General features: G+C 40.3%; 1 protein-coding gene across 2 annotated transcripts in view; it reads right to left on the minus strand.

The window, feature by feature from the left end:
• Dh44-r1 (Diuretic hormone 44 receptor 1) overlaps positions 1 to 19,278 on the minus strand; it is a 107,225-nt gene that overhangs the window by 13,687 nt on the left and 74,260 nt on the right. For both annotated transcript variants that reach the window (XM_076442304.1, XM_076442236.1), the window contains exons 3-4: positions 9,993 to 10,182; positions 1,489 to 1,582 (exon numbers count right to left, since the gene is read on the minus strand). In XM_076442304.1, coding sequence (XP_076298419.1) covers positions 1,489 to 1,582; positions 9,993 to 10,182 — 284 coding nt within the window. The remainder of the gene's footprint in view (positions 1 to 1,488; positions 1,583 to 9,992; positions 10,183 to 19,278) is intronic.

The following is a 19,278-nucleotide window of genomic DNA, read 5'->3' on the forward strand; positions in this document are numbered from 1 at the left end:
AAGAGGCTAATTATTGCCAATTAACCGGGAAACGATTCTTCCTGAGCGGAGACCGATGTAGGAATATTCGGGCGTATATGCCAGCACATTTTCCATTAGTCACAAAATTTCGCTGGAGAGCCGGCCAGCGAGTCGGCGGATAGGCAAATTAATTACAGCCGTTGAGTGGCCGTCGGCTGCTCCGGTTTTTCAATAATTAAAAGCCAGACGTGAACGACGGGAATCGTTCCGCGCGCAACGCCAATGAAATCACCCCCTTCCTTCCACCCTTCGAAATAGATTCTAATACGTCTCGACTGTCTCTGACGAAACCAGAGATCCCGCCGCCATTTTGGTCTTTCCTCCAATCGATTCGACGTCGTTTCGAAACATTTATTGGTAAATGCTTCTACGGAAAACGTGATGGGACGTCCACGTGTGTTTCGAGTATCGAAATAGAAAAAATAGTAAAAAGTTGCGATCATTTGTCGAGTCGTAATTAATATAGTAGATTGCGAATGCTTATGAAATTTTCAAGTTTTCTAGACAAATTCGAAGAAAGTGAGACCAAATAAAATCCCATCTTCATTGTTAATAGCATCTGTAGATCGATAATAGATAAAAATCGCGCTAAATTCTGTCGAATTTGATACTCCAGCATTTTTTGAAAATTTTTTTAAGGCCGCAGTCTAGTTATTACCATTTAGCCGTGATCTAGGGCCGACAATACGATCACGGAAAATCATAAAGGCCGCAATTCCGAAATTCATAAGGTTATTATACAGCGAGTCACAAACGAGATTTACGTCCCTTGTGATTATAACTCGAATCAGAGACAGTTTCGAAAAACTTGTGATCAACCTGCAGAATCGCGGACCGTATACATTCCATTGTTGGACAGTTTTCCGTTTGTTACATCGCGCCTAATTTGCAAGTCCGCCTTGAAACACGGCGCGCAACAATTCGCATAATGTTGATAATTCCAACCTCGTTTAAGTTGCAGAGCGCCCGACAGGTGTGTGTTAATATTTCGTCGGAGTTCTGAATATTTAACGACTTCGAGTTCAGCGAGTCTCGATTGGCGCGTACGACTATCAAGTGATTTATAAGCCGAGATTTATGGTAAATAATCGTACCAATTAAACGCGAGCGAGTTCAACCGCTCGTTAATGTGCGTAACATTTTCCATCGGACGAATTCCTTTTTTTATTTTGTTGACAAAATCGATTTCATGAACGGGCGAGGGGTGGCGATTCCGTTTCCTCCAAAGGAGACATTGTAATTTCGCGTTGCAGCAACAAGTGGCGGGTGTTTTAGTTCCGAGGCAGTTTTTTTTTCCAGGTCGAAAGCTTTCGAAACTCTGTTTCTTCTCGCGCGCGCGCGCGATCGACCGCCTCTTGTTTTTCATGCCCGCACACACACACCCGGAAATTAAAAGTCCTCTCCTGGCGCAAGAGTGGAGACGACTTTTGCAATGGAACAACAACGCGGAACAAAAACGAGACACACCTGCATCACGCTGTTCAGGATCCACATCATGTCCGCCAGTATGTAGGTGAGCATCAGGTTCGTGTGGATGTTGTTCTTGATGCACCTCAGCTCTCTGCAATAAACGTTTCACGCGTCTCAATCATTTCACTCGGACATCAGCGATTGTTTCATATTTCTCAATATGATTTCTCCAATACTTCCATTCTAATTCTAATGGCTTATTTGTATAAGTCAATTATCTGTAGGGTTGCCAGAAATGTTTTATCCAGATATAGAAGAAGTAATTAAGCACTGCTGAAGCAATTATGTATACATGAGATAGGCTCAAAATATAGAAGTTCATATAAAAGAGGTACACAGCACATTTTAAACATTTTTATTCAAACAAAGATTTTTGAAAATTCCTATAGGTACGTAAATCTATAAACACAAATAAAATATATATCCACTGTGACGTTGCAAGCGTGCGACGTTACTCCATATAGGAAAAAACACAAAACAAAATTCTTAAATAAAAACAATATCTATGTAATAATTAATCTATACATACAATATATAAAAAGACAGTCCCCTGACTCACTCACACTTCGAAAGGATATTTCGAAATTCAACCCCCAAGGGGGTGAAAAGTCGTTGCAACGTTTGTATGAGGAATATTTTATTTGTGGTCGGATTTGCTTGAAACTTGGTCTTAATTCTCTTTGATATAATTAATCAAACAACTATTTCGGCATTTTAAAAAATTGATCCCCTAAGGGGGTGAAAAGGGGTTTTGAAATCTAAGATGGTGACATGACATAAAATTAAAACTCTATAGAGGTGAATGGGGGGTTAAAAGGTTCTATGAAGAAACAATATCAATTTCCGAGGGCATTAAACGGTTTCCTGTGCGAGCGAGGCCGCGGGCGAAAGCTAATAATAGAATTATCGGTTCAAAATCATAATAAAAGACCCCGCTGGGTGAATTTTTAATTTTTTTTTTGCTCAAATCATAAAAATATAGAAGACATAGCTCCTGTATGCTATTCAAATATGTGTAGGAGATCAAGTTCAAATATAGAAGACTCATATCAAATATAGAAGATCTGGCAACCCTAATTATCTGTATAAATCGATTCTATATCAACAATTTTTGTATACATTGTACGCAAGTTAGGAATTAACTCCTTTGCAGAATTAAATGTTAAGGATGTCCCAATTTAATTCTGAACGTATCAGAATATATTTTAAAATTCTTCTAATATTATTAGTCTCATATTTTTCCACAAACACGTACAATCCGCAGTCTACCAACTTCGTTACAATCAGTTGGTCACATCTACGACGATAACTAGCTTACATCAAATTCCCACAAAAGGTAACAAAGTTTTACACACTGTTCCTTCGTCGAGACTCGTAAAATCGTTACGGAACACAAACAAACGAAGCGAAAGAATTCGAGTATTTTAGTCACGATCAAGTTTGTTCACTTTTGGATGGAAAAACGGAAAAACTTCCCCGCGGGCAGTAGAATTCCGGGAAACACTGTACGGAATCCGATAATTTCGACGTTTCCGTATAATTCGCCGGGAATTCGTTAACGGGGGAACAATTTTTACGCGAGAGTTGTCAAAATGCGATCACAGCGAACAACTTCGCGTAACAGCGTACGAATCGCTAATTCTCTCGACTTTATTTCCCGAGATTGCGTCAGCCTGTAGAAAGAGTGGCCCGGCACTTCGTTGTTCCAGCGAATTGGCCAGTGATTTATCGTTCGCTATTATTCCCGGCCGTTCGCGCGAATTGTTTCGCTGGAATAAGGGAGATAGCATTCGGATGCTGGCGGCTTCTTCGTGCCCGTATATCAAATTCCGAGTTTTAAATAGTTTGATCCCAGTTTTGTCGCTCGCGAGGACCAAGATAAACGACGGGTCAGACTGTTACCGTCGAAGTTATCTCACAGCAGCGGAAAGCCAAATTATTTTGAGTAAGAGAGAGACAGAGAGAGAGAGAGAGAGAGAGAGAGAGACGCTTGACGAATTGTTTAGGAAGTCAAGATGGCCGCTCGTGTCCCATAGTGTTCAAAGGACTGCGTATTTTTATGCAAAATAAGAATTGTCTGTATTGAAGACACAGCAAATGAATAAAAATTTTCTTGAATTTTTATTAAATGTTTTTACTGTTGCAAGATTGATCATTATTGTCATCTTCTTAAAATTGTGACGAGAAAAATTATATATTAATCAAACCGAGTTTCATGTAACTGATGCATAAAACTTGCTTTTATCAATTGGTTGACGAGCGAATTTTTCCACGACAAATGAGAACGCTGTCAAAACGCTGACTGACAATGTACTAAAGAATCTTCGCGATCCGAGGGTGGTTTCCATAAATATTTAACACTGTCTGTCGAATCACCAAGCTCAAAAATTCCATAAAATTAAAATAATTCATGTTTAAATACGGACAAACAATTCCGTCAGCCACATATGGGTGACACGGCAGTCAACGTATTAAATGTTTAAGAAAAATATGTCGGAATAACATCGGGCAATACATATACATACAGCAACGTCGGTGCAGAGTTGCACAGTAAGCATTTGTCGTTTGAAAGGTTTCCCAGTCGTGTGGCTGACAAGGGTAACGAAACGCGAGAATTCTTTCCCGTCGTGTCCGATCATTCTTCGAATGAGAATCTACGTGGCCGGGTAACACGGTTAATTTATTATTCCGAGGAAATTGCGGAAGCGACAGGAGCCCGGGCGTGTAGCGCGGAAACAGAGCAGAAACTCAGAGCGTTGCTGGTCGGTTGTAGTATATTTATTTCAACTGCGGGACCCGGCCGCAAACAAAAGAGGTCAGCTACAAGCCCTCGAAAACTTCCCTCGAAACGGGAGTAATTCGCCCGGGAACAGCGAAGACGGCGGGATAACGATAGTTAAGCTCCTTTAGGAGTGTCGCGAGCGAATAAGAGGCTAGCAGAACCGACGAAACCGGCTCGTGAATCCCATAATGGCTGCATTTCGCGGTGCTATTCGTTTAGAACACCCTGCTGCACCGGAAACTGCGTCGACGAGGATATTGTGCCGATCCAAACGGATCTCCGAAAGCACTGTCATTTCTGCGGATTTTTATGCATTTTATGGCTTCTGGAAATTCTGGAAACATCAATTAAAAAGTCTTGGATTTGAAAAAATTACAGAATTATGGAATACCCAGTCCTTCAAAGAGAATTTGAATAATTATTGAAGAAAGATCGTTTTACCGAATCGATTTTCCTCGTTACCGTAACAAGATTATCGAGTTCGAGCAAAATGGCTCGCGTGGCAGTAACGAGGTGGAACTTATCGGATAAACATTGACTCTGGCAATTCTGTTTCCCTCGAACCTTCCCCTGTGTGTGTGCTGGATCGTCTATTCATCTCTTGACCGTAGCGCAACGCAAATGTATTCATTCGAAAAAGTCGTTGCGCATAATGTTGCGCAGAAAAAGAGAGTTCAATACAGTTTGCTCTCCTTTTCTCCGCAGGCCTCCATTATCCATGGAAACATTCCGCGGCACGGTTGATTAAACATACGAATTGCGTTTCGTATTCCGAGGCGGTCCGAATCATCTATGAATTTCGATGAAATCAAAATATCATGCGAATCGATAAAGTGTCGCGGTTCAAAGTTCAAAGTGAACGTGCCCGGCTGCACGCGAGAATGCTAATTATGCGAAAATTCACGGTTTGCTAGCCAGGTGCTCCGAGACGTTTCAATTATAGAACACTCGATTTCGCGCGCGATACAGTTTGATAGGCGATTCGCCAATGAGCATAATTCGAGCACGTCCTCGAATTTTGGAAATCTGCTACCGAAGTAGAGGGTTGAAGTCTTGTTAATTGAAAGACGATATAGAAATTGATTTATTTAAGACACAGATATTTATGTTTCCGACAGAATTTTAACTCTAAAACATTGATCATGTAATACACTGAACAACAAAAATTGATTGTCTAAAACAGTGGTCCCCAACCCCCGGTCCGTGGATCAAATGGTACCGGGCCGCCCAAGGAACACTAAATACAATTAAATTAAAATTATGAAATAAAAACAATCTAAAATATAACAATCAACGTCCTCCCCCCCCCCTCAACGGGCCGCGGTAAAATTATCAAACGTTGACCTGTCCGCGGCGATAGGAACGTTGAGGAGCACTGATCTAAACACTGACCAAAAAAGATTTGACGAAATTTTTCGATCTAGAATAACTCCATTGCATATGGAGTTATATTTTTTTCATTTTATGGATATGAAATTGATATACCTCACTTATACAGGGTGGTCCATTTATCTTCAGACACTCAATTATTACAAAAACCAGCAGGAATATGAAAAAATGTTTTATATAAAATATTCTTCATATGAAGGGGTACATTTAATGGCGCTATGCACATTTTTCCATAATGGCCCTTTAAGGGTCAGTTGAAGGGCAACTTCATTTTTTCAAATGGAAACCCATATTTTTTATTTCATATTCTTATTCTACATCGAAAAATAATTCAATAGAAGCGTGGTTTTTGAAAAGATTTTTTCATATATCTTTTTATTTTCTACTTTTTAGTCTTTTTTAAATAGAACGCAAGATATAGTAATACTGGAATGAAATAGTGAGATACAGAAACGCAAGATATGGAAATACGCGAGATAGAATGAGGGGATGACTCCGAGAGACGACGTCTTTTGCTGGAGTCCGAAATTGTCCGAAATGGAACTGAATGCTCGGAACACCACACCGACTGAGCTCCTTCGGTGCAAAATGGGTCACTGGAGTGGGGATGAGTCGGAGTGGGAACGCGTAGTGGAGTAGGGAGCGCTGGCGCGCTGAGTGGGGATCGCTGAACGCGATAACGTACTACCGAGCGTCGCGCGGCGAGGTGTGACGGTTAATATAAACCTTTTTTTTTCTCCTAGACGCAGTTTTTTTTTTAAATTTGTTTTTTAATATTGCATTGTCATCCAGTTCTGAGCTATGTTTAAAGTTTCAAGCCTCTAGCTCATCGGGAAGTGGTTTAAAATTCGATTACAAGATTTGACACATACAACAACGACAACTCGGCAAGCTAATATAAGCGTGGTAAAAAATACTGAGTTTGATCTGAAGTCATAAAAATCTAGTAAGCGGTGACAGGAATACGTGTGTAGTACATTGAGCATCATAGGTGGCGTTATTGCTGCCTACTAGATGAAGATTCACAATACATGTTGTATGCCATTATGCAAGCTTTGCAACATTTATCATGGTATCGTTAAAAAATGGTAGGTTCAGGAAAAAGATGTTTCATACGAAATATTAATATTTCTCGATGTAGAATAAGAATATAAAATAAAAAATGTGTATAGCGCCATTAAATGTGCCCCTTCATATGAAGAATATTTTATATAAAACATTTTTTCATATTCCTGCTTGTTTCCGTAATAATTGACTGTCTCAAGATAAATGGACCACCCTGTATGTGTAGTAAAGGCTAATGAAGGGTTTCGCAGCGGAACGAACGTCCGCAACAGGTAAAGCGGATCGCATATGTTGATTATCGGGCCGGAATGAAGCCCATAGGTCAAAGATTAAGATCCATCGGGGACGACAATCCCGGAAATGCGGGGCAACACGCGAATTCTGTCGGATACACGAAAGCCGTGATATTTTATTAAGCAGGACCGGGATTTGAAACGTACACATCCGTGGCGAATCTCGTGGTTCCCAAAGGGTGTTCATTATTGACGCCACAATGCACCTGTGCAGTCTAGCACTTCCTGAATGAACTATGAACCGCGCCGAGAAACGAAATATCGCGACGATCCTGCCCTCGACTTCCTTTGCCTCTACTGTAAGGAAGTTAACCCCCTAGTGAATATTTCAAGTAGGTAATATCGTTTGCATCAGGTGGGCGGTAATGACTCGATTCAATGGGGTCGAACTTCGGGACTTAAATGTTGCTTATATCGTGCAGACACTGTTTCTCGGCGTGAACGGCAACGTAGCTCCTGTATCTCGATGCAAACAATTTCTATTTTGCCTAACGATCCACATTACGTATTTATGACGAAAATGAATAGATCAAATGCAAAACAGTAAATACCTTCAACGTAAAAAATCCTGTTGTACTGTTTTCGAGTAATTGAAATTTTTTTAAAAAGGAAATAAATGCAAACAATTTTTTATTCGCATAAAAATTTTATGATTTATTACAAAAATGAGTGCATCAAATGCAAAACTAAGTAAAAGAGATTTTTTTTTTAAAGAAATAAATGTCTGTGCAGCTCCTGCATGTGGAAATTAACGCAAACAATTTTTAATTTCCATAAAAATCCGCAGTTTACTGAAACAACCAACTGAAAAAAGAATGTTTAACTGATAGGATTGCAGATGAAAGAATCGCAGGGGTGAAATCAAACGGACCTGAGAACCTCTATCTGGGATCGATCGATGAAGCATCCGGTTGCAAAGGGAAAGTTGTTCGTCATTGTTGTTGTTGTCCTGTATTCTGTATTTCTGCATTCCGTCGAGTGGATTCGAACGGTCCGGTCGGTGCAACTCGATCAGAAATCATTGCTCGAAATTCTGCAATTTGTGTGTGTGTTGCATACACCCCCGGACCGGCGTGCATCGTCAGTACAAGTCGAAGCACACCTGGCACGGTGATGCAAGTTGCAGTCTGCCGTTTAACTCGTCGGGAGAAAACGACATTTCACTTAGGTCCGCGCTCCTAATCATTTATTAAACCGGCAGTTACCCGGAACACGATGTTTCCACACGGGAAATCGACCTCTCTCTACGTCCAATCACCCGATCGCACGGAAAACTTTTTATTCTTTCCTGTATTTTTCCTGTGGAGCTCTGCTCTCGGTGTAAACTCGCTTAACAATAGAAGCGCGAGAGCCTCATCAATCATTCAATTGGCAAACTTGTAAGCTTGTATTTTCTTGACCAAATTTGCAGTAAGAATGGAATGCTATTTCCAAAAATGACCAAATACTGCAGCTGTGTCTCCACACGAGTATAATTATCGAGGTTCATTATTTTCTTAAATTCTCCCACCATCGAAAATTAATTCTCTCAAAATAAAATGTAGCCTATGTGATTTTAAAGCTGCGTACACACCTAAACTACACTGATCAAAGATATTCTACAATTTGCACAACGACTGATGAAATGGAACGAACGAAATGAAAGTAAATAACACATGTTTAGACATCGAAGTGAAATAAATACCAGAGCGAAATGAAATGATGACGGAGGCTTTTATCCATAAAATCGTTCGTCACGTTCACGAAAACGTTTAGGGAACGATATTCCAGGCTCGCGTGGCGATTTCATTTTTACTTGAGCGTTTTCGACGATATTACCGCGAACACGTATCTCTTCCGCTTTCATTTCGTCGTTAAGCACGCGGGGAACGGAATTAAAGCAATACTACCACCGGCGCGGCGTTAACGGAACAAGACGCTGGAAACGTTCACAGTCTCAGCTTGGCAACGATCTTGCTACGTGCCACGCGAGAATTTTCTACTTGCCTTCAGCGAGACAGACGTTTCTCCCTACGTGACGACACGGATATTATACAGTTAATTTCCGCTAAGCCGAGCCCGGTTTTTATCAATGCCGGCTGGCAGTTTTATTCTTATATTTATAGTCGACGCCTTCGGTGGAATCACGCCCCTGAGAACGTTACCCTCTCCGGCGATGATAAAGACGGAACGATTATGCTTAGCCATGATACTGTTCGTTACGCCCGGGAATTTTCGTTGTCTCGCAGAAATTCTCTTAAACACAATTCCGCTGAAGGTGATTAATATTGTCCGTTTATATCGCCTCGCCAGGTTAAACGTTCTTTATTCTGTAATTAATTCGAGGTTAAACGATTCTGTGATTAATACTGGCTAACTGTACTAACACGGGTCTGAAAGCTCAAATACTCAAGAAAATTTCGGACAGCTTCAGTCGCAGCTAAAAGCTCAACCACAACTTGCAACAGCTCAAACAAATTTCTGACTGTTTCAGACACCTTCATTCGCAGCTGGAAGCGCAACCACAGCTTGCAAGGGCTCAAAAAAATTTCTAAAAGCTTCAGGCAGTTTCAGACGCAGCTGGAAGCTCAATCAGAACTTGCAACTGCTCAAAAAATTTTCTGACAGTTTCAGACACCTTCAGTCGTAGCTGAAAACCCAACCGCAGCTTGGAACTGCTCAAAAAATTTTCTGACAGTCTCAGACACCTTCAATCGCAGCTGAAAGCTCAACCACTGGTTGAAACTACTCAAAAAAATTCTGACACATTCAGACAGCTTCAATCGCAGCTGAAAGCTCAACCACAGCTTGCAACAGCTCAACAAAATTTTGGACAGCTTCAGACAGCTTCAGACGCTGCCGAAAGCTCAAACGCAGCTTGTAACTGGCCAAGAAAAATTGGGATAGTCTCAGAACCATTTCCAATTACGTTCGAAACAACCTGCGATGGTTCTACTAATTCTTAAAAAAACATCGAGAACAGACTTTCTTACTTGCAGTAGAGGAATATCGAGACGGCGACGATCAACGTGAACAAAGAGAGGCTGTAGCCGATGAAGTAGATCATGGTCGAGACGATTTCCGTTCCGCCTTCGATCGGGGAGTCGTGCACGTGTTGGCAGAAACTATAGTCGGAATGGTTGCTCCAGGTCCCATCGGGCAGACACCACCGGGTCACGTTCTCTGGAAGAACAAAGGTCACGGAGTTGGGTATTAGTATTCACGGTTTAATACTCGATTTTTCAACGGGCTCCATCTCTCGTGAGATGTATAATGACTTTATTACCGGGGAAGCGAGCTCCGGGGAACGTCAGACGGAATACGAAACACGGTTTTCTAGCACAGGGAGGCAGCCTCCGAAGTATCACGTCGGTTGGGACCTTAACCGAGAGGTCCTCGAAACTTTCAACCCGGCTTCCACTCTCTGGAGAGACTTTTTAAACGACGCGAACGACACTGCTCGCGTGCTTTCTGGTATCAATCGTACTTCACAGTGGAACGTACCGCACCCGGAATTGTTGGGAAAGGTTTCTTGAAGTTTGCGGAATCGGCTACAAAGACCTTCGAGGAGGTGTTTCGGAACGATGATGCTGGTTTATAATTTTGTGGTAGTATAATGTGCCCGAAATTGTTGGGGGTTTTAATTTGTAGAATAAGGTACTGACTCTTCCGATTTACAGCCAGGGTTTCTTGAGACTTTCATGCAAGTATTCATGAATACGTGTTTAAACAGAAAAATTAAATAGTATAGGTAAAAGATAATTATGTGATCATCGATCTTCAGAATTGAACCGTTGCTGCAGTTATAACTGTACAGTCGGCGTACAAAGTATTCGTACACCTTTTGAAAACGAATAAATTTGTCAAAATTGGACTCAGCAGCTTGAATTTTTTCGAGACGTTAGAAGGTTTAGTTCACTAGCTAATGTGTAGATAATATTTTTTAAAATTGTTATTGGTCGCAATTACGAAGGGAACAGTCGAGACATCGCGATTTGTCTGCATCCCTTTAAGGTGCTTTTTCTTAATTTTAGCTGAGGGGAAGGTCGCGGAGTGCCAGGGACAGTAGGGGACGGTTTATATGAATTATTTTTGCCAGGCAAAAGGAAGGTCGATCGCTTTCAATATCTCGTCTGGCATTTTTCGACAGTAACGAAACTGCACAGAGGAGTTCGCAATTTTCCCTCTCTCGTCTAAAACTTTTCATCGACTGGCAATCAATATTTCCCCATGCGCAGCGTTTAAATATAAATGTCGGGAGACCGCTCGGGAGACCATTACCGGAACAGTACGGATTCGCGGATTTTTCGCAGATAATCTCCCGACCCGCCGAATAATGCCACCAGCGATTCATGTGTCGCCCTAAACGCCTTCTTATCTTGCTCACAGGAAATAATGGAGGGCGTGTCACGGCGACGTCGAACTTTTCGAAACGTCCGGGGCCGGATCGAAATATCAGAAAATAAATCCTGCTTCATCCGTCTTCGTTCGAGTCGGAAAAGGTTTTCAATGTCGCTTTGTAAATATACGATATTTGCGATTTTTATTTGTCAAACTCTGTCAAATGGAACATTGAGTATTCAGATAAACCCATGTTAAAAATGAACTCTCTATTATTATTGAATATGTAATTGTAATACAAAAGTTTGTATCTTAAAAATTTTGAGCAAAAACTATGCATTAATAGGATTGGGATTGCATTCGAAACAGCTACAAAATTGCAACAGCACCCGGCCATTGTCGAAAAATTCACGATTTTGCAAAATTTCTTTGTGCTCGATAAATCTCTTCGGATATCTGTTTTTACATTTTTCTTTGTGAATAAATGGCTTTGAGTTGCGGAAAATGTAGAATGGAACTAAATGGACACGAGGCATTTCGCGTCAACCCTTCGGCAAGGGTTGAAAGTTCAGTAGCGTGATCAATTTGCATATTCTACTCTGAATTCAGTCTCCCCTTAAAGGTATGATTATCATTTTATTATTACGAACTATAATTTCGAAGCCGAGCCACTGGAAAAATGAAAAATTTGTGTACAAACATTAGTAACAGTGGATATACCAAGTCCAACAAGATGGCGAGTCCCAAAACATTTATTTCAACGTGCATTAAGGTAACAAGTTTGATTAAATATTTTTCTAAAAAATCATATGAAATGTGAATTCGAAGACAAACAAATGAAAAAAGAAACAAGTACAAAATTGTGTAACTAGACTGACGTAAAACATTCTACAATCTCTAATAGCACTTTTTGACTTGAAATAAATTCCAAAAGATTCTACAGTTTCTCTTTGTCGGTGAATGGCTCGGGGGTAGAATGTAATGCATTGTACGCTACAATCCATTGTACAACAGGTGCAATGGATCAAAATGACTTGAGGGAACTTGGAGTCAACCCTTCGGCAAGGGTTGAAACAGTTCACCGTCGAGGTGAACGCTCGATTTTCCAGATAAAACACAAATTACGAATTCCGACGTTCGCTTTTGTTCGAGGAAACATGCTGGGCGGATCGGAAAAAACGAACGTAGAATATCTACTTGCTAATTATCTCTGTTGTTTTCGATTTTATTATCCATTTACGACAAAAATGGATAGTTCGCAGCTTGAAATATGTTTTCCCAAAGCTATGTTCACACTCAAATACAAAAAAGAATACAACAAGAGGTGATAAAAAGCTGCTTCATTGTGGACATAGCTTAAGATGCTGTGCCTAATTTTATTCAGAACAAAAGCTGCAGAAATGATAGAAAATTAAAGTAAGAGAAGGATGTAGCTATCTTCGATCTTCGAAAATAATTCGAAAAGTAAAGAGATTCTTAAAGTGCGCTCCTGCTTGACTACTTATTGCTTCGGCCAGCAGCGATCCGTCGGAAATCTGACGACAAAACGGATCGTGTGTCACCGCGGCCATTTATATAAACCGTCATGGATATCGGTCGGCGTTTGCATTATTCAGGACCGACGAAAGAAAGTGGCAGGCCAATCGATAAAAAGACACGATATGGAAGGCCGTGAAACAGGACTCGGCTCGGCCTTATTGGAAACAGGTTTCTTCATTTGCATCGGTCGGTCGAGTGATGTCCAACGTTCGTCACAGTTTCGCCACACTGGATAATTAATGAACGAACGCGATACGCGTCGACGTCCCCATGGGGAACGAGACCTTCGTTGAATATTCCCTTCTTTGAAATCACCGTCACGAATTCATTAAAAAAGAGAGAGAGAGAGAGAGAGAGAGAGACTGCCAAGATCAAAGACCTAGAGTCCTGCATATTCGCTGAAGCTTAATGCTACATGCGTTGGGTTCCCGAGCGACGCCATTTTCTCTCTGTGAGGTACGAAAATTGAAAATTTAATTTTGCGGATAATCGCTCGATGTTAAAACGATACGTTTCCACGTTGCTGGTTTATAAAGTCTGCTCTGTTTTGGAACCGGTGTTTCGTATTTTATTGTGTCGGTTATTATTATTGGCGGATCTTGCAAAATAAAAATTGCATCAAAGAGGAGCTTTGTTTAATAGTCTGATACTAATACGGTGATCGCGTCGAAAATTCTCTCAATCTGTTCACTGCTTTAAATCACGGCTGTTTATTGTTATTTGTAATGGTCGTGCAGTATATATTTTACTGTCTCGTTTTAATAATATTACAATTGCATTATTATTTATTTATACTTCAGGCCTTCAGCCTATTACAAAAGGGTGATAAGGTTCTCATACTCAATTTAACCCTGTACGATATATTGATTGACTAGTGTCGCAAATAAATTAGTGCATCGAATGAAAAATAGACTAGTATAGTAAATAAGATTCTTATACCTACACCTTCACCGATATACATACACTCTTTTATTTATACATAAAATCTCACAATTTATCTTCCACTGCAGTCATTTAACTTTCATCGCAGACTTTAATGCAGTTCCATAATAATATCGACATTAATTCGATCGTTTAATATTTGATCATACAACAAAGTACTCTTCATTCGGTTGTTTAAATGCCACAATACCTTGAAATTGATTTCCAGGTTTTTATTTTAAAAACAATGTTTATAAAGAAAAAACAAAAATGGACGAAGAACTCTTTCACGAAATTTCAAGCCAAGGAGAAGGAGAAAAAATACATCAGACAAATTCCTAGAATTCCTCGTTTTTCGCGAAAATTAGTCTCCGGTTTCGTAAGAGAATGGCGGCCAGCTGAGATTCATCCGACGAGGTTTCGCCGCTCCCGACTATCCAGGGGAATCCTTGGCTATAGTTGATCTCTTACGACTCATTGTCAGATCCCTCTTTCCGTTGTATCATCCCAGGCCTTCTTGTATTCCCAGAGAAAAAATCGAGCTCTCTCCAGAGCAAACAATTTTCCCTCTTAAAGTAATACGTGTCCACGGATCCGCCGCCATTTTTCTGGGACGCAGCGAGCGCAAACTTTGCGACTTTCACCGAAAGTTAGACAGGAGTTACAAGTTTCAGACGTGAGCAGGAGCTTCCAGTTTCGACCCACGAGACGGAAAAATTTCGTGGCTCATGTAGCGTCTCTGGTTCGTTCTGATACGATTCATTAAGCTCTTTCACAATGATTCATTCACGATGTTCCGACTCTGTGGAGTTTCGACGTGCATTATCTTCGAATACATTATCATAAATTTTTAGGGCCGGACTTGAGAGCTGCCCTACTAAAACGCGCTGGATCTCCGCCATTTTCATCGTTAGCGAGGGCGAGGATATTCCCTTTTCTGTTCCATTTATTTTTCTTGTAATCACCAGTGTTATTAAGAACCAGCATAATGCAAAGATGTGCAAAATTAATTGAAGTAAACAACGATCAGAAAAATTGAATGAAGCCAATGAATTTGGTAAAAAGAATTTTAATAAAAAAAAATTAGACCGACTTCGAAAAAACGCACTAAAAAATGCACTAAAAAGTATGAAATAATTTCCATTTAGTTTATGTGAATACACACGAACTTAAATACAATACATTCTTTTCGGAGACAGCGCAAAAAATAAAAATTTTCCAAATGACAGATGTTGCTGATTATGATTTCATTGGAATATGATGGACTTGGAAATCAGTAGATGGGAAGAGAAGATACATTAATATGTGAAAGCATGTAGAAGAATTTAAGGATTTTCGTAATTTCCAGTGTCGAAAATTTTCAATTTTGCACCGCCTGCGAAAGGTTGTATTATATTTAAGTTCGTGTGTATTCGCATAAATTAAAGGGAAATTATTTCATACTTTTTAGTGCATTTTTTAGTGCGTTTTTTCGAAGTCGGTATAATTCTTTGTATAAAATTTTTTTATTTCACACTTTTTAGTGGAATGAGCAGAATTTGTAGAACACCATAGGATGGTTTTTCGGTCTTATTGGTTATTTGCAATAAAAACCGCAAAGAATGAAGAAATGCAAAATTTGTTTTCAAGGGACCAATCGGGAGACATACCCTACAAAATGCAGAAGGTTTCGTCCTGATTGATCCATCCATCTCGGAGTAATCGGTGAAAGAATTCATTTTTCGCAAATAAAATCGTAAGGAATAAAAAAATGCAAAATTTTGTTTCACAGGACCATCCCGGCGACATACTCTACAAGATGCAGAAGATTTCGTTCCGATTGGTCCATTCATCTCGGCGTAATCGGTGAACATACATAGAAAAAAAGTAGCCTCCTCCTTTTTCGAAGTCGGTTAAAAACAATAATTGTTTCATTTACATTCCACAGACCGTAAATGATTATTATTTAGATGTTCAAAAAACAATTCTATTCACGGATCAACGGATCAAAATGGAGCCCGGTGTCTAGTGAGCTGGGCTGGCGTTCGCATAATCGCGCGCTGCCAGCAATATTTGCCAACTTTCCGGGTAAATTTTACGACAGGTATTTTCCGAAAATATCGGCGAAGAGACGCATTGTGCGCCCTTTGTGACACATTCGTTCGAACGCAGTTTAAAACGAGGGGACAGAAGAAAATTGCGACCCGTTCGCCATGGGATTGCCACGGGAATATTGAATGATAATCGAGGTGGTATTGCGTCGAATCAGTTTCCACGGGGAAAATGGAAAATCTCTGCGTTATTCCTGTCAGCGTGGCCGCTCTTTCGCCGCGGACAAAGGAAACGCAGAATTGGAAAGGAATCGAAGCGGATCTAATTTCCTCTGTCTGGACCGATTCGCGGTAAACGATGACTGTCACTGTGCACGAGCCCGAATGGAAATCTTGCCATTTAACTGTGACAGCCTTGTTTAATATTCTTAATGCTGCGAACTGCCGTTTTATCCCGTTACAGTCGCAGGTTTTCCTGAAATACTGACAAATTCTTCTGGGATATCGTTTAAATGTCTACTTCAACGTGAAATGAAATCTCGCTTAAGGAGTTTATTCGTTCGATCTTCATTTTCATCGCACCATAAAATATTTCATAGATCATTTCCTGGGAAGTGGTCAGAGATTGGAAATTTGAAAGCCCGATTAAAATTCAGGAGAGTGTACATATAACGCGGTCAACGAACACTTCGAAGGATTCTTAATTGATATCATCCTTCACAGAGCCGGTAAAGTCGACGACCAAGTAGATTATAAGTTTTTCATCAGGTAGAAAATTCATTTTTCATCGTCTCACCGCACCGCACCGGTGCGCTTCGAGCGTCGATCATCGCGATCACACTTTATTCTCCCTTTTGACATTGATAGAATTGTAAAAACGGATGGGATGCTGCGCTTGTCGTCGTCTACTTCGAAAAATTGCGTAGACAAATTACATTGAATAATTTAACCTTCGAAAACACTTCGATCACGAAAATGGAAAAACTTGTACGAAAATCCAGGAGATTCGACGTTGATAAAGCTTCTAAAACTTTCTCAAGAACTCGATAACTTCAGTTCTAAATATATTCGATTCCAATCACAGAAAGTAAAATCTCATATAAAAATCCATAAAGGCATTAACAATTCAGGAATTCATGACTTTCATTCAAGATAATGGACATTGATAAAGTTGTCAAAATGGCGGAACCCCCTGTGCTTGTCGTTCTTAACCTCGAAAAATGGAAGCGTCGCATTTCGTAATTCAAGATCTGAAAATATTCAGTTTTATCCGTAAAATATTGAAAACCATTAGAGAATTCAAACAAAGCGTAGATAATGCAAGAACGAATATTTCAGAGAAAAAATGGCTGCTTCTGCCATCTTGTGCTTCTACAGGATGGAAAAATTCTGAAATTGCTCGCAATTTATAATTTATCGTCCACATTAATCGTATATTAAATTCGCCAAATATTTTCGTTGTTTCGCGCTCGTCGAACAAACTACCGCCGCAAGCCGCAAATCCGCAGTCTACTAACAAACAATGAGATGAAGTATTACATGATAACAATGCGGAACCGTGGAAGAGCTCGATTTCATTCATAAGAAGAGTGTTGAATTCGGTAAAAGCCGGGAGGAGTGATCGATAATTTAAAAGTCGGGAATCGTGCGCAGAAGAATGAAGTCGCGTCGATCCATATCCGGCGTTTAAATGATTCAGGAGATCGATGGTCGGTTCCGACGCTATTAATACCTCTCGCGCAGAAATCATTTCACGTCGATCTTACGCGGTAATAACTGACGCGCCTATTTCAATGAAAGAGCAATGCCCCGTTTATAATCCGTAATTCTCCGTGATGCAGTATAATTCCGATCTAAGCTGCTTCGGGCTGCCTCGATCGATAATTTCGCTTGTTTCGCGACTTCCGGGAGAACCGGTGCACGGTGCATCGCAACCAGAGACTGCGCTGAATGTTCTCTGCAAAGTCCGATATGTCAACATCAAACGCGAGCGGAATTGAAAAGGCTGGAAAAGAAATAAAACCGGGTGTGTTTTTCACGTATTTGCCCGTGTAATGCTGTCTGTACACTGCAATCGAGCCCACGATATCGAAGAGAATCTAATTAAACCGTTTCCAAAGTCACCGGTTAATTCCGAACAATGATTCTCTGCTGATTCGATTGTTCGCAGAATTTTCGCTGGTTGTTAACGTCACCGTACGATACGAGAGCTGTTTGTTTAATCGACGTTTTATATATCGAATGTTGCCGGCGTAAATGTATCCTTTAGCCTCATTACCTTTACATTATACTTACTCGACGTTGCAATTTCCACCGTTGCAGTCGAGATTGCAATAAACGCGAAATTAACGGAGACAATTTCACTTGAGCAGAATGTTATTCGTTAGAACGTTTATGGTTTTACGGTTCAGGGAAGCCTCGGAATATAACGAAACGGAATTGACCAAATTTCCAAATTATTCTTTAAAAGTGAAAATCGTGGACGGAAGAATGAAATTTCATGAAATTTCACAGAGGAGCGAATATTAAACGATTACATACAATATGGACGTCATTAATGTTTCAATTATGCGCGTCGCAGACTATAATGAAATCTGAATGTTGCATTTAATTCGATTGCTCCAAAGACCTCGGTTCTCTTTTTCTAAATAATTTCATTCGTTCAAAGTGCATTGTTCATTTGATACGCAAAATAATTACACATACAGATAACAGATACATTAAATAACTAACATAAAATTCAATATTCATTTTCTTTCATTCTGATCGACCTTTCAATTCAAACGATTAGACTGTAAAACTAAACTTCCTCTGGACCGGTTTCAAAACAATTTTAATTGCATACACCCATTACACCCTGTCATCCTGCGATTTAACAACTACTTTAATTAGTAAGAATTTATGATAAATTCTTTCTCGATTCCCGAGTGCTCAAAGAACTCAATACGCCTTTCACGAACTTTTTAACGATCGGGTCCTATCAGTATCTTTTACTCCAAGAAGTTTCGTAGATATCGGACCAATTTCTGTTTAATAATTACTCGGTCGCGAGGTAGACGGGTTGCTTCATTAGGGAAGACGGTCCAATTAAATTCTGATTAATAAACATTCCCAATCCGTCCTTTGAAGTTCATTGGAAATTCTGTTCGATCGAAGGGCCTTCCCGTCGAAGGCTCTCGTAAGGGAGTAGCCCGAGGTTCATGAGCTGACAACACGTTAAAGCCACAAGAAACGTTAAGACAGGCTTGGTTACAAGATCGTACATTAATTATCAGGCCGCGCCCTCCAGATGTAAGCGTGATTAAAGTGGAACGTAATGAGTTGTTTATCCTTCCCTTTGCTGTTCCACGGATAGGCTTACGGCCACACGCTCGCCGCAGTAAATTGCACGGATGGATTTCTGAATGATTGTCATGCTGCGTGTACACTTGGGAGCCGTTATCGAGAG

The sequence above is a fragment of the Lasioglossum baleicum genome, chromosome 1 (assembly GCF_051020765.1).
Source record: "Lasioglossum baleicum chromosome 1, iyLasBale1, whole genome shotgun sequence".
NCBI classification, from domain to species: domain Eukaryota; kingdom Metazoa; phylum Arthropoda; class Insecta; order Hymenoptera; family Halictidae; genus Lasioglossum; species Lasioglossum baleicum.